The sequence below is a fragment of the Pipistrellus hanaki genome (assembly GCF_964339955.1).
Source record: "Pipistrellus hanaki genome assembly, chromosome: 5".
Lineage (NCBI taxonomy): Eukaryota > Metazoa > Chordata > Mammalia > Chiroptera > Vespertilionidae > Pipistrellus > Pipistrellus hanaki.
The window spans coordinates 26,039,184-26,054,944 of record NC_140507.1 but is presented as its reverse complement, the minus strand read 5'-3'; the positions used below and the strand labels follow the sequence as shown (position 1 = coordinate 26,054,944).

Genomic DNA, 15,761 nt, shown 5'->3' with positions numbered 1-15,761 from the left:
GCAGAGTCCCAAACAAGATGAACCCAAAGGCCCACACCAAAACACATCATAATTACAATGCAAAAGGTTAAAGACAGACAGAATCTTAAAAGCAGAAAGAGAAAAGCAGTTAATTACCACAAGTGCTTCCTGGAGGTTAGAGAGTAAGTTAGAAAGTTAGATATCTGTAGCATTGTTTATTATACCACCCCCCCCAAAAAAGAGAAACAATCTAAATGTCCATTATTACAGAACTGGACAAATAAATGGCATAATCAGTCAACAGAATAATATGAAGCAGAAAATAAGAATGACAGAGTTCTCTAAATACTAATATGGAATACCTCTAGAATAAATTAGGTGACAAAAAGGAAGATACAAAAGTGTGTATAGTATGCTGTTGCCTGTGCTAAAAAGGAAAAAAATAAATTGACATGTACAGAATTGCTTATATATTTAGAATGATATTTAATAGCATAATATTGATAATATAGTTTTAAAAATATATATTTTATTGTTTTTTTTACAGAGAGGAAGAGAGAGGGATAGAGAGTTAGAAACATCAATGAGAAACAGCGATCAGCTGCCTCCTGCACACCCCCTACTGGAGATGTGCCCGCAACCAAGGTACATGCCCCCAATCGGAATGGAACCTGGGACCCTTCAGTCCGCAGGCCGACGCTAGTCTATCCACTGAGCCAAACCAGTTTTGGCGGGATTTTTCTTTCTACAACTTATTAAACATTTGAAAAATCAGTGTATTACTTTTTTTTTTTTAAGGAAATATCATCGGCCATCATAATATAGTTTTCTTATGAAAGGGAATCTGGGTATTTAGTGGGAAATGTAAAAGATTCCTTTATCATATTCTTTAAATAATTCTTAAAATTTGAACCATGTGAAAATATTAACTTTACATTTTGCTAAATTTTTATATATTTTTTATTGATTTCAGAGAGGAAGGGATAGGGAGAGAGAGATAGAAACATCAACAATGAGAGAGAATAATTGATTGGCTTCTTCCTGCACACCCACACTGGGGATTGAGCCTGCAACCCATATATGTGCTCTTGGTTGAAATTGAACTTGGGACCCTTTAGTTTGCAGGCCGACGCTCTATCTACTGAGCCAAACCGGCTAGGGCAACTATTTAGATTTTTAAACATGAAATTACATGGTGTAAAAAACACAATATAGTTGGGTAAATGAGAAGATAAGTTAAATGTTTCCAAATGTTAAAAAAGGAGAAAGATAGCAAATGTGGTAATAGTTAGGGTTAATTCCAACTACACTGTTAATTAGCATGTTTATAAGAAGGCTATAATGTTTAGAGTATTACATCGATTACTTGATTGACAAAGTTCCTCTGCCATGGATGGTAACATGAAATCAATGTGAGAAGTGGGTTTTGAGGTGAGGCATGTGTTTTGAGGTGAGGCAAAACTAAATTCAAATCCTAGCTATTCCATACAATGGATTTATAAGCTTGGGTAAGTTATTTAACCTTTTTGGAGTTTCAATTTTCTCATTTATAAAATGGGTGAAATCTTGGTAGGGTTATTATAAAGATTAAATGACATAATATCCAAGTGCAACAAATTTGTTGGTTTACTTAACCTCCATTCTTTATGTAAACAGACTGAACTGAGATGGAACTGAGATGGACTGACATGCAGAAATTAAGTATCTTGAGGAAATGCAAATTGGAATGAGAGACCTACCTGTAGCTAAAGTCCCTGTCTGTACAATTTAGTTTGTCAATCTCATATTTCTTATGAGGAATTTAGTCTTTTATTACCTGAGAAGTTTTAAAAATTCTTGGTTTATATAATGTTTCCCTTTTCCTTTTCCTTCCTATGGAAAAGATGTTTAGAAAAGTGTTGTGTGGCCGAAACCGGTTTGGCTCAATGGAAAGAGCGTCGGCTTGGGGACTGAAGGATCCCGGGTTCGATTCCGGTCAAGGACATGTGCCTTGGTTGCGGGCATATCCCCAGTAGGGGGTGTGCAAGAGGCAGCTGATTGATGACTCTCTCTCATCGATGTTTCTAACTCTCTATCTCTCTCCCTTCCTCTCTGTACAAAATCAATAAAATATATTTTTTTAAAAAGAAAAGTGTTGGGTGTGTGGTTTTTAATGCTTTCAGGAATTCAACTCCTTTTAAAATACATTTTAATTGATTTTAAGGGAAGGAAGAGAGAGGGAGAGACACAGAGAGAGAAACATTGCTGGAGAGAGAGAAACATTGATGGATTGCCTCCTAACTGGGGACCTCACTCAGAACTTGGGCTGGGAATTGAACTGCCAACCTTTCTGTGCATGGGACCATGCCCAACCAAATGAGCCAAACCCACTAGGGTGGAAGAGAGTATTCTGAGACAAATTACAGTTCTACCTTAATAAATATTCTTACTCATTTTCTAAGGGAAAACAGTTATTCTAATGCTCTTTTCTAACAAAAATACTTTCTTAAGAAGGATTTTTCTTTTTTTTCTTTTTTAAAATATATTTTATTGATTTTTTACAGAGAGGAAGAGAGAGGGCCAGAGAGTCAGAAACATCGATGAGAGAGAAACAGCGATCAGCTGCCTCCTGCACACCCCCTACTGGAGATGTGCCCGCAACCAAGGTACATGCCCCCAACCGGAATCAAACCTGGGACCTTTCAGTCCGCAGGCCGACGCTCTATCCACTGAGCCAAACCAGTTTTGGCAGGATTTTTCTTTCTACAACATAAACATTTGAAAAATCAGTGTATTACTTTTTTTTTTTTTAAGGAAATATCATCTTAACATATCAAAACTAAGATTATGTACCGAATCACACTAACACTTATTGATATTTTACATTCAATACATTGAGTGCAATTTTTTATATTCACCAGTTATTTTTCACATTTGTAGAACCACATGAATGTGATATATAAGGAAATATTAAATCATTTTAAATACAGACCTTATATAGCAGTCACTAAGTCTAGGAGATTAGCAATTCCTAACATCCATACTTACTGTCAAACTACTGACAGAGTTTTAGGTAAAGATCCAGGAGAAAATAAGATTATTGCTCAAGCCAAAACCGGTTTGGCTCAGTGGATAGAGCGTCAGCCTGCGGACTGAAAGGTCCCAGGTTTGATTCCGGTCAAGGGCATGTACTTTGGTTGCGGGCACATCCCCAGGAGGGCGTGTGCAGGAGGCAGCTGATCCATGATTCTCTCTCATGGATGTTTCTAACTCTATCCCTCTCTCTTTCTCTCTGTAAAAAAAATTCAATAAAATATATTTTTAAAAAAAAGATTATTGCTCAATCATGTTTTCCAGACTATCATTAGGGTTGGGTGCTAGATATTGAGTTGAAGAGTATTTTTTAATATACTGAGAGAATATTTTTGTCTCATACTGGAAAAAATATATATACCTAAATTTCATCTCCCTTGTTTCATTACATTTATTTAAAGAATTTAATTTATTTGTTCAGGGACTTGCATCAGAAATTATTTTTGTATTAGTGGTAGGAATGACAAATAGTTCCTTTGTAATGTTGCACCAGTCAATACCTGTTTTTGCCTAAGGCTGTATCCATACCAATTCTGGATAATCCAGCTTTGAAGTGGGATGGGCAGTGTTGGGTTTCTTTTGTTGGTGTTATTAGTTTGGGTTGTGACTACACATGGCCTTAAAAACTTAAACAGCACTGAGGATATAGGCTAATTAAGTACCACAAATTCTAACTACAGCTAGTGTGTACTTGGCATTTACATCAAAATAGTTTTCCAGAAAAGGTACAAGACTCTTTTCCCATTTTTTACAACTCATTAACTAGAGAGAACATTTACCTAACATGCTCTGCTCATAGAAAACAGTCCTTTTTTTTTTTTTTTGCATGTAAAATGCCAAATGAGCAATTACCAAACCAAAGAAATTTTTACCATCTTCAAAATGTTCTTTAAATAAAGGTTAGGCAGAATCCTTTTTAAAGTCATTAAAAACAAAACAAAAAACACCATTATATTCTTTACAGAATTTTCAGATTCCAGTTCAAGGGGAGTGAAATATTAAATATTGCACAATCAATACAAAGTCCTTTGTTAAAGTTGCAAAAGAGGTGACAATGCCAAATCCTTTGCTTTTAGTCCGACTCCTTTGGCTAAGTATCATACGGACCATTCTCCGGGTCAAAGGACGTTTGCCATACAAATACAAATTTCACCAAGGGTCTTTCTTGTGATCTTTGATCATAGGATTCGATGGAGCATGAGCCTTTTTAAACCCCTCTTTATCTGCAAAGGAGATTAAAAAAAAAAAAAAATAGAGAGGCAGCGTTCCTTAGAAGGGACAAGACCCCCGCCCTCAGCTAGCCTTCTATTGCACCACAGAGATCTGACAAGAATCAGTTTGATCCGCAGGACTCAGGGGTAGGTGGAGAACCGAAGAGTAGCTAACAAAAAAAATAAAAATAAATGAGTTTTTATTGTAAGTTTGACACTTTGCTAAGCGCCTCATGTTATTATCCAATTGTCTTCACAACACCCAGTGAGGGAGGTATGAACATGACCTGCATTTTACTGATGAACGAACTCTAAGTCACCGAGATGAAACAACGAACGCCCGGAGGTCACACGCAAACGAGCGGCGGCCCCAGAACTCGGAACTGTTCTAGAACCCGCGCTCCGTGTGAAGCACCGCGTTCGATTCCGCGCTCAGATGGAGCCTTTCCCCTCGGTCCGCGGGACAGTTCCCAGTCCTGAGGCATGGCGCTGTCCAGCCCTCAGGCCCGCTGCCTTCCACGCAGCGGGAGGACGCGGCCCCGGGGGGCGATCCCGCCCGCAGGTTGTAGAACTGCCACGTCCCGGGCACGCGCGGGGGCCGAATCGTCTCCAGGCGGCCATCCCAAGCAGCCTCCACAGTCTCCTCAAGTCCTCGCGCTGGGCTCCGTTCCGAGAGGCCGGAGGCGCGCGGGAGGACCGGCCCTGACCCTCACCTCTCACAACTTCCTTACTCCGGCCCCGAGAGCCCGAGGCAGAGAGTTTGGAGGAGGCAGCCTCACCTGTCCCAGCAGAGCTACCGCTCTAGTGACTGACGCTCTGCTCCTCCAACCAGGGCCCGGCGGGAAGGTGGGGCCTCGTTGAGACTGACTACTCTTCCCTCCAATCCCGGTGCAGCGAACCTCCGGCCGCGGTCTCCGCGCCTGGCGCAGAGCGACAGGTGGGAGCTGCGTTCTCTCCGCGCCTCTCACTCACCTGACGTAGGAGCTTCCCGAGCGCATGGCGAATTCTACCCCAGATCTCACCAATTCTTGCAAGTCGTCAGCTCAGCCTTCATTTTTATCAAAAGTGGAAATTCCCCAACCCTTTCCCGTCACCTCAGATGGGGGCGGGTGAACAGTGCCCTTACGGACCAATGGTACCACGCGACGTCCTGTGACACAGTGACCGACACTTGACAACGCCAATGAAGTCTCCCACTGTCAGGGGTCACTATGACTGACCACAAGGCCAACTAATCCACTTTAAGGTCGTGACGCGATAGTCAGAGGATTTGACCAATCGACGTAGAAAAGGACCGGAAGTCAACGCGCGGGGACTAGAAGGCGGGCGTTCGCAACCGCCTAGGCCTGCGCGGGTCAACGCAGCTTGGGGGCCCCGAGCCAGCGAGCGGCGCGTGACGAAGAGCCTGAGCGACAGGTGGCTTTGGCCAATGAGCTGCAGCCTCTTTGGCGCTGTGGCCAGTGGCGAGTGTGGGGGGCGGGAGGCAGCAGGTTAGGCGGTGAGAAGTTAGTGGCGCTACTGGGACGGGGGGAAGGAGACGCTTCTTCCTTCTGCTGCTTCTTTCGTTCTCGGGATCGGCGGCGGCGGCGGCGGCCGCGAGTGACTTTGCAGTGAATCCGGCTCCGCGTGAGAAGCATGCTGACCGACGGCGGAGGCGGCGGCACCTCCTTTGAGGAGGACTTGGACTCTGTGGCTCCGCGATCCGCCCCAGCCGGGGCCTCGGAGCCGCCTCCGCCGGGAGGGGTCGGGCTGGGGATCCGCACCGTGAGACTCTTTGGGGAGGCTGGGCCTGCCCCGGGAGTCGGTGGCGGCGGCGGCAGTGGCGGCGGCGGCGGCGGCGCGGGCGTAGGGGACGCGGCGCTGGATTTCAAGTTGGCGGCTGCCGTGCTGAGGACCGGGGGTGGAGGTGGTGCCTCTGGCAGCGACGAGGACGAAGTGTCAGAGGTACGGTTCCAGGACCCCCCCTCTTCCCCCCACTTCCCACACAACGTGGGGCATGGAAGCTCTGGGGCTGGTACAGGGCTGGGGCCACCCTCCCGCTGCCCGGGCGGAGTCCTCTGACAGCGATCGGCTCCGGGGCGGCAGTGGCAGCAGCGCGGGCCTAGTTGCTCCCTCAGCTTACTCTTCAGCCCGCGGTTCGAGCCGGACCGGTTCCCGTCACCTCCGTAGACCCACAATGGGGAGCCCTGTGGACTCCGAGCTTCGCGCGGGAACGGGGACTCGCCGGGCCAGGCTTACCTCCCGCCTACCCCGCTTTGGAGTTGGGGGGGTGGGGGGGGCGGGGTCTTGCCAGAGTCTCTGCCCTTGGTACTGAGAGCGAGACAGAGAGACTGGGACAGAGATCGGAGGCAGAGCTAGCCAGCTCACAGAGCATTTCTGCTACATAGCCTCTCCCTAAAGTTGAGGGATTGGACATTTATTTGCCTTAGGCTTTTACCTGTGTATCGAAGTCGGGTTATTGGTTCCCTTATTTAGTTTGAGACAGGTGAGTGTTTAAGGAGCTTCCTGACTTGACCCTGAACAATCACGTGAGTCTTACACCTTGGGACCTTTAGTGAAATTAGGAAAAGGAAGTTCCCGTACAAAATTGCAGAGTAGCAGGGTTGCTGAACTCGAGATTTTTAGGCGTGGAGAAAGTGAGGCATCCTATGGACATCCTTTGAAGTGAGGGAAATTAGTAATCAGGTCCTTCTTTTAACTCTTAACGTGTGTCCCGGGCCTTTTTAAGGTCTGAGCAACCTAGGGTGATAGGCATCAATTTTGGGGCTCTAGCGGGGAAAGGAGATATTTTATATGTGTACTTTCCCCCTTGATTATGGCTTGGCTCTAGTATTGTACCGTGGTGACTGTTCTAAGTGCTCAGAGTACTCTATTTGGGTTCTAGGATGCCTAGTTCATCCCTTATGACCAATTATTTTAACCTCTGATCTTGGTGCTAAAGTACAGGGATTTCTCTGTGTACCAGTGTTGTGGCTGTTGTATTTGAGAGGAATAGGAAAAACTATATTTGTGGGTTGCCGAATACAGTTAATTCACTACTTTACATTCTAGATCTAAACAGAGATTCCTTTAGATTTAAAACCTTCATACATTCTGACCCCAACATTTTGCTTTGGAAGAACCACTGTGTGGGTTGTAAGGGAGTTAGTCCCTTGAATGTTTGTATCTTTGATGAAACTTGATGAGAGATGAGCCTAGAACACATATACTTTTTATCTATAAAATAAAGTGGGAACATCTTTAGACTTATTTTTCTTTGAAACTTTAAAAGAGACTGAAAAGGTCTGCTTTGGTCTAAGAGTGATAGAAAGATGATATCCTTGATTTTCTGGATTATTTTTAATTATCACAGGTGAGATAAATGATCACTCATTAGTTTTTACACAATAAGTGGTATTCTTAAATTTCAGAGGTAGACACACAAACACAGAATTTCACTTAGAGTCTGCATACCAGGTGGTTAAAGCTATGAGCAGAATCCACACCTTTTGTGTGTGTGTGTGTGTGTGTGTGTGTGTGTACCGAATTTCAATGTTGAGCACAAACAGAGATCAGCACCAATTGTTTCAGAAAGAATTCCATTATTCATTCTTTTTGAATGAGCTATATTATGGGTATTGCTTTATGCAACCTTATCCCCGCAGATTTCCTGAGGTGAAATTGTTATTTTTTTAAATATGTTTTTTATTGATTTCAGAAAGAGGAAGGGAGAGGGAGAGAGAGATAGAAAAAATGATGAGAGAGAATCATTGGTCAGCTGCACTCCCTTCACTGGGGATTGAGTCTACAACCCTGGCATGTGCTGTGACTGGGAATCGAACTGTCCTCCTGGTTCATAGGTTGCTGCTCAACCACTGAGCCACACTGGCTGGGTACCTTTTGTCTTGTTTTGATGTTTATTATAGAAATTATTTATTTACAATTCTTATACCCAATTAGGCTAATGGTAGAAGAACCCCTCACTTAGTCTCCTGTTTACTTCAGTTTTCTGTGCTTAAAAAGGTTTTAGATATTAAGTATACATAGACCCCATTTTTGAGTGGAGATTTCTAGGATACTCAGAGACTGATCTAAGATGATGCCCAGTGTCTATATAGATTCTTTCTTAACCTGTGGAGAAAGGAAATTTTGTTATGTCCTGTTTCTCCTATATCACATAAAGAAAAAAATTTGAGGAGTATCTAATATCTGCTGTATAGTACATGTGGGAAGGTACAGTCTATGCCTTTGGGAGTGAAATTTGCCCAAGCAAATTTCTTGCCTTTTTTCTGCCTGACAGAATGAGCTGTCTTCTCCCATAATATTGCCTTTGAATTTCCAGTGTGAAGACCATAGATAATGATCTCCAAGAAGCACTCACTGAACTGGCATTTGATGAATAATACCAAAATCTTTATTTTCATCTTTCATAGATGTTTGTTTATATTTTTGTTGATTTTCAGAGAGGAAGGGAGAGGGAGAAAGAAATAGAAACATCAGTGTGCCCCAATCAGGAATCAAACTGGCCACCCTTTCAGTGCACAGGACGATGCTCAACCAATTGAGTCATTCCAAACAGGCAGTACTATTATCTTTGAAATTTTTGTTTATTGTCCAAGAAAGCGAATTTCTAAAAAACCTTTATGGGGACTTTGTTCAAGGGAGAAGGGCTTTATTCCACAAATTATCATCAGAAGCGAGATATAGGAAATAGAACTTTGTATTCTAGAGAGCAAATATTTGAAATATTGGGGATATTTATTAAAGGAAAAGTTGCATGTTATTAACTGTAATGACTTTTTATAGCATGAGTATCAACCGTACACAAGTTGCATTCTGTAAAGCCTAAAGACTTTACATATAAAATGATGTGTTAATGAGTATGGTTACATGAATGGTGGGTCAAAACACTTGGTATGGGTGGAGGAAAACCTATTGTGAAACTTGAAGTATACAGATGTGTTTTGGGGTTTTTTTTGTAGTTATTTAGTACATTTTGATAAATGATTACATTCATATAGTTCATAAGTCAAAGTAAAATAAAGACAAATACAGTTCAAAGTCTTGATCTTACCCCTGCTCCCAAGTATCTTGTGTATTCTTTGAGAATTTCTTTAAGGAAATACAAATAAGTATTTTTATTTTTCCCACTGTTACACAAAAGATAACATACTATTCATATGAGATTTTTAAATGGTAAATTTGAGAAGGATTTAGATTTTTTTATGTAAACAAAGTATTAAGAATGAATTATTGGGGATGAGTTTAAAGACATTCCTTTCTGAGTCTATCTGGTAGTAGAGTGATGATGTATTAGATGCCCTCTAAAAATCAATTCTAGCCTTCTGATTCAGTGATGAAGATAAGATAAATAAAATATGTTGCTTTAAAGAAAGCAAAACATTTTTTAAAAGTGTAAGTATTGAGTTGGCAAGTGTAAAGAAATGAGTCTACCAATTTTTTTTGTGTGTCCAATTTTACCTTCCTACAGAATCCAAAGTCATAAGAAATGAGTTTCTTTTCTTTTTTTAACCCACTATAAGTGAACTATTTCAATATATCTGTCTTTTTGGACCTTATTTATTTACAATTTCCCTCTCCTGTTGCTTGTCTATAAAGTCATAGAATCTTGGTGATAATTCTATCTCATCTCATTTTTAGGTAACTGCTACCATTTATTGAATGCTTATTAAATGCCTGTACCGTACTAGATACTTTCGTTATTTTATTTAATCGTTTCAACATCCCTTTGAGGTAGGTATATATCTACATTTTTATAGACAAATAAATGTAGGCTCAGAGAAGTGATGAATTAAAAAAAAAAAAAGTTAAACTGTTACACAGCTACTAGTGGTAAAACTAGGATTTGAATTCAGTACGGAATCCTATTTTGCTCCCTCAGATTAAGAAATAGGCAAAGGTTTTGGTTACAAATGCTGTTTCTCCAATATATGTTTGCTTAGTCCCTGTTGAAGTTTTCATAGATCTAAAGTAAAATGAGAAAAGCAAGGAGGCCCTGACCAGGTAGTTCATTTGGTTGGAGTGTCATCCTGATAGGCCACGTTTGCAGGTTTGATTCCTGGTCAGGGCACATACAAGACTCAACAAATGAATGCATAAATAAGTGGAACAACAAATTAGATCTCTCTCTAAAAAAAAAAAAAAAAAAAAAAAAAAAATACTAAGACAATGTAGTGAATATCTTATAAAGCTGTTTTTTTCCCTACTTGTTTTTTTATTTTGAGATAATTTCCTTCCTACTGTTGCAAAATGAATTTTTAACATATATGTATTTGACAAAATGTCAAATTTGGAAACTTCATGTCAGGACCCTAGGTAAAGCCTCAGAAGTTTGAGAACCAGTGAGCTAAGTGACTTACTCAGGATCACACAGCTACGGTAATTTGTAATAGAAAATAGGTCACATGACTCCCATTCTAGTTAATCCTACCTGCTAGCTTGTACTGTTTACTGTTTCTCTTCTGATGCATTGTATCAATGAATTAATTAGTTGCTTAAGAAATGCCCATCTCTAAGCATTTAATCCATATATAATCCATGTAATCCATAGCTGACCGTGTTGGAAAAGTTTTATATTAATTAATAAAATTGGTGATGTCATGAAGATCAATATTTTAAGGAAACCAAAGGTGTATCATTAAGCATAGAACGTAATTTTGTAATCGAACTTACTTGAAAAGTTTAGGCCTTGTCATTATTAATTTTTTAAAGAATTAGAAATGTTAAAACCACTGATAAAGGCATATACCCAGCTTTGCACCAACTTGCCATTATGGAAACACTTGTTTTGCAATATTGTTACACTCTAATTGATTTGTAAAAATTAATGTATGCTATTCTATTGGTAGTTACTGACAGTGTATGGTTCCTGTGAATGAAATTCATTTCCTTATGATGACTGACTGGTTTACTTTTCTTCTGGCCAACTTTACCTAAAGTATAAAGTAGGAAGAACGGGAAGTTGTACATAAGGCTCTTTTTTGTTTGCTAGGCTGACAAAGAGCACATTTTGTTTTTTCTACACTTCACATACTCTAATTCTCTGTGATGGGTTTCCCCCCCGCCCCAACTTAATGGATGCTGTTTTCAGTATTAGAAGGGATGTTTTGTTTTTTTAAAAATATATTTTATTGATTTTCCACAGAGAAGAAGAGAGAGGGACAGAGAGTCAGAAACATCCATGAGAGAGAAACATCGATCAGCTGCCTCCTGCACATCCCCCACCGGGGATGTGCCCGCAACCAAGGTACATGCCCTTGACCGGAATCGAACCTAGGACCCTTCAGTCCACAGGCCGATGCTCTATTCACTGAGCCAAACTGGTTTCAACTAGTGTGGTGGTGTGTTTTTGTTGTTGTTGTTGTTTTTAAAATATATTTTATTGATTTTTTTACAGAGAGGAAGGGAGAGAGAAAGTTAGAAACATCAATCAGCTGCCTTCTGCACACCTCCCACTGGCGAAGTGCCTGCAACCAAGGTACATGCCCTTGACCAGAATCAAACCTGGGACCTTTCAGTCCGCAGGCTGACGTTCTAACCACTGAGCAAAACCAGTTTTGGCTTGGGTGTTGTTGTTTTTTAAAGTAGATATGGTTGGTGTGGCTCAGTTGGTTGGAGCATCATTCTGCGCACCAAAAGGTTGTGGATTTAATTCCCCGTCAGGGCACATATCTACGTTGTGAGTTAGATTCCCAGTTGGGCTCCTTCAGGAGGCAATAATCAATATATCTATTTCACATCCATATTTTTTTTCCTCTCTGAAATCAGTTTTTAAAAAAGTAGATATCCCACTGTATCCCTATGGTTTGATTCACCTGCATTAGTGTGCAATTTTAAAAAGAGAAAGGCCAAGTGTATCCTCATGGATTAGCCCTAAAGACTAAAGAATTAAACAGGAGAAACATTTTATTAATTTGCCAAGGTAAGTTTGAGTGTTTAACAGATTGTAGTGAGGACAGTTAGATTGACAGCAAGTTTTGTGTTGTTGTTTTTTTAATTGTGGTAAAATGCACATCCCATAAAAATGTCCATTTTAACCATTTTTTAAAAGTCGTGTTAAGATATATATAAGATCAAATTTACTATTTGAAAGTGTACAGTTGAGTGGCATTAAGTACATTGACATTGTTATGTAATCATCATCACCAGCCATCCCTTGAACTTTTTGGTCTTCCCAAATGAAAACTATTCCCATTAAAGAGTAATATCCCAGCTTCCCTTCCCCACCCCATAGCAACCACATTTCTACTTTTTTCCTGGTGAATTTGACTAATCTAGGTATATCAAATAAGTGGAATCATACAGTATTTCTACTTTTGTGACTGGCTTATTTCACTTAGCATAATGTCTTTAGGATTCATATTTGTAGCATGTGTCAGAATTTCATTCCTTTTAAATGTTGAAAACCATTCTATACATTTATCATTTTGTCTATTCATTATTGAGGAACACTTGGATTGCTTCTACCTTTTTACTGTTGTGAATATGCTATTGTGAACATGAGTATACAAATATCTGTTCCAGTCCCTGCTCTCAGTTCTTTGGGTAATAGAAGTGGAATAGCTGGATCACATGATACGATTTAATGTAATTTTTTGAGGAACCACCATACGGTTCTTTACAGCAGCTTTACCTTCCCACCTGCATTGCATTGCACAAGGGTTCCATTTTCTCCACATTCTAGCCAGTGCTTGTTTTTTCTGTATATGTATTTTGAGAGAAAAGGAAACATCAATTTGTTGTTTCACTTATTTATTCATTAATTGGTTGATTCTTGTGTGTGCCCTGACTGGGGATGGAACCCGCAACCTTGGCCTATTGAGATGACACTCTAACCAACTGAGTTACCCGGCGAAGGCTGCTTTGTTTTGTTTTAAATAATAGTCATCCTAATAGGTATGAAATATTATCTCATTGGAGTTAGGATTGGAATTTCCCTGATGATTAGTAATATTGAGCATCTTAAAAAAAAAATCCTTACTCAATAATATGTTTATTGATTTGAGAGAGAGGAACGACAAAAATATCAATGGTTATCTCCCATTTGTGTCGGATCTGAGATCAAACCCACAACCCAGGTTGTGCCCAATGGGAAACAGCTGGAAACCTTTTGGTGTGTGGGACGAGGCTCCAACAACTGACTTACCCGGCGAGGGTATGTTGAGCATCTTTTCATGTGCTTATTGGCCATCATATATCTTCTTTGGGGAAATGTCTATTCAAATCCTTTGCCCATTTTTATTTATTTTTTAAAATATTTTTTTATTGATTTATTACAGAGAGGAAGGGAGTGGGATAGAGTGTAAAAAACATCGATGTGAGAGAAACATCAATCAGCTGCCTCCTGCACACACCTTCCTGCAACCAAGGTACATGCCCTTGACCGGAATCGAACCTGGGACCAACGCTCTGTCCACTGAGTCTACTGGTTAGGGCTGCCCATTTTTAATTGTGTGTTTTTTTAAATTGTTTAATTGTAGGAGTCCTTTATGTATTCTGGATATTAACTCCTTGTCAAATACTTAATTTTTGCAGATTTTCTACCATTCATGATTGCCTTTTTTAAGTCTTGAAATTGTCTTTCCATACTTAAGTTTTTAATTTTAATGAAGTTCAATTTACCTATTTTTTTCTTTTATTGTCTGTACTTTTGGTGGTATATCTATGAAGTCACTGCCAAATCCAATATTATGAAGATTTTTCCCCACAAGTTTTCTTCTAAGAATTTTATAATTTTAGCTCCTATTTAGGTCTTTGATCCATTTTGAGTTAATTTTTGTATATGGTGTAAGATAAGGGTCTAACTTAATTCTTCTGCATGTGGATATCCAGTTTTTCCAGTACTAATTGTTGGGAAGACTCTTTTCTGACAAATGGTTTTGGTTATTTACACGTATTGGCTATTATAAATAATGATGCTATGGATATTTGTGTACAAGTTTTTGCACGAACATATCTTTTCAGTTCTCTTGTGTATATATAATACCTAGGAGTGGAATTGCTTGGTTATATAACTCTATGTTTAACTTTCTGAGAAACTACCAAGGTGTTTTCTACAGTAGTTGGAACATTTTACATCCCACCAACAATGTATGAGTGTCCCAATTTCTCCATATCCTTGCTAACATTTATTTGTTTGTTTGTTTGTTTGAGCGAGCCATCCTGGGGGGTATGAAGTGGTATTTTTAAAAATATATTTTTAATTGACTTCAGAGAGGGAGATAGAAACATCAGTGATGAGAGAGAAGCATTGATTGGCTTCCCCCTGCATGCCCCCTACTGGGGGTCAAGTCCGCAACTAGGCATGGTGCCCTTGACTGGAATTGAACCCAGGACCCTTCAGTCCACAGGCAGATGCTCTGTCCACTGAGCCAAACCAGCTAGGGCTTGGAGTGGTAGTTCATTGTGGTTTTGATTTGCATTTCCTCTGTGACTAAGTTGATCATATTTTCATGTACTTGTTGGCCATTTGTATATCTTTGGAGAAATGTCTTCATATATTTCCCCATGTCTTGATTGGGTTATTTTCTTTTTATTGTTGAATTGTGTTTTGGGGGGTGTTTTTTTTGTTTGTTTGTTTTTTTAGGAAAAATTGTTTATTTGGGGTACTAGTTCCTTATATGTATAATTTGCAAATATTTTCTCCCATTCTGTGGGTTGTCTCCCTCCCTCCCTGTCTTCCTTTCCTTCCTCCTCCTCCCTCCCTCCCTCCTTTCTTCCTTTCCTCCTTTCCTCCTTTTCTCTTTTCCTCCCCTTTCCTCTCTTTCTTACATTCTTTCCTCAGCCAAGGATATTTTTCCATTGATTTTCAGAGAGAATGGAAGAGAGAGGGAAAGACAGAGAGAAATATTGATATGAGAGAAACATATCGATTGGTTGCCTCCTACACTAGCCACATAGAGTGCCTGGGCCAGGGAGGAGCCTGCAACCGAGGTGTGTGCCCTGGACTAGAATTGAACCCTGGATTTAGTCCGCAGTCTGACACTCTATCCACTGAGCCAAACTGGCTAGGACTCTTCACTTTCTTGATTATGTCATTAACATTTTTAAATTTTGGTGGAGCCTAATTTTTATATGTATTAATATTTATTTTTTTCTTTTGTTGCTTGTGCTTTGGCGTCATGTCTAAGAAACTAATGCGAAATCCAAAGTGGAAGATTTATGTTTGTTTTCTTCTAAAAGTGTTATAGTTTTAGCTTTTACACCTAGGTCTTTGGTCCATTTCAAGTTAATTTTTATATGAGGTGTGAGGTAGAGGTTCAACTTTATTCTTTTGAATGTGGGCATTCAGTTTTCCTCACCATCATTTTTTGAAAAGACACTTCATTGCATTGTCTTGGCACTCTTGTCAAAAACCAATTGACAGCCCTAGCCTGTTTGGATGAGTGGATAAAGCATCGGCCTGTGGACTGAAGGGTCCCAGGTTCAATTCTGGTCAAGGAAGTATGCCCAGGTTGTAGGCTTGATCCCCAGTAGGGGGCATGCAGGAGGCAGCCTGTCAATGATTCTCACTCATCA

The 15,761-nt window shown here is 40.2% G+C and overlaps 1 protein-coding gene across 6 annotated transcripts in view; it reads left to right on the top strand.

Moving 5' to 3' along the window:
* Positions 1-5,723: 5,723 nt before the first annotated feature.
* The window catches only part of LOC311623135 (ankyrin repeat and KH domain-containing protein 1), a gene marked incomplete at its 3' end in the record, with an annotated part of 113,716 nt that continues 103,678 nt past the window's right edge, over positions 5,724-15,761 (top strand). For 3 of the 6 annotated variants that reach the window (XM_084884921.1, XM_084884923.1, XM_084884922.1), the window contains exon 1: positions 5,726-6,188. In XM_084884921.1, coding sequence (XP_084741047.1) covers positions 5,880-6,188 — 309 coding nt within the window. In that variant the 5' untranslated portion in view covers positions 5,726-5,879. Of the gene's footprint in view, positions 6,189-15,761 lie in introns of all 6 variants that reach the window. The other 3 variants (XM_084884924.1, XM_084884925.1, XM_084884926.1) reach the window with 2 other exon arrangements.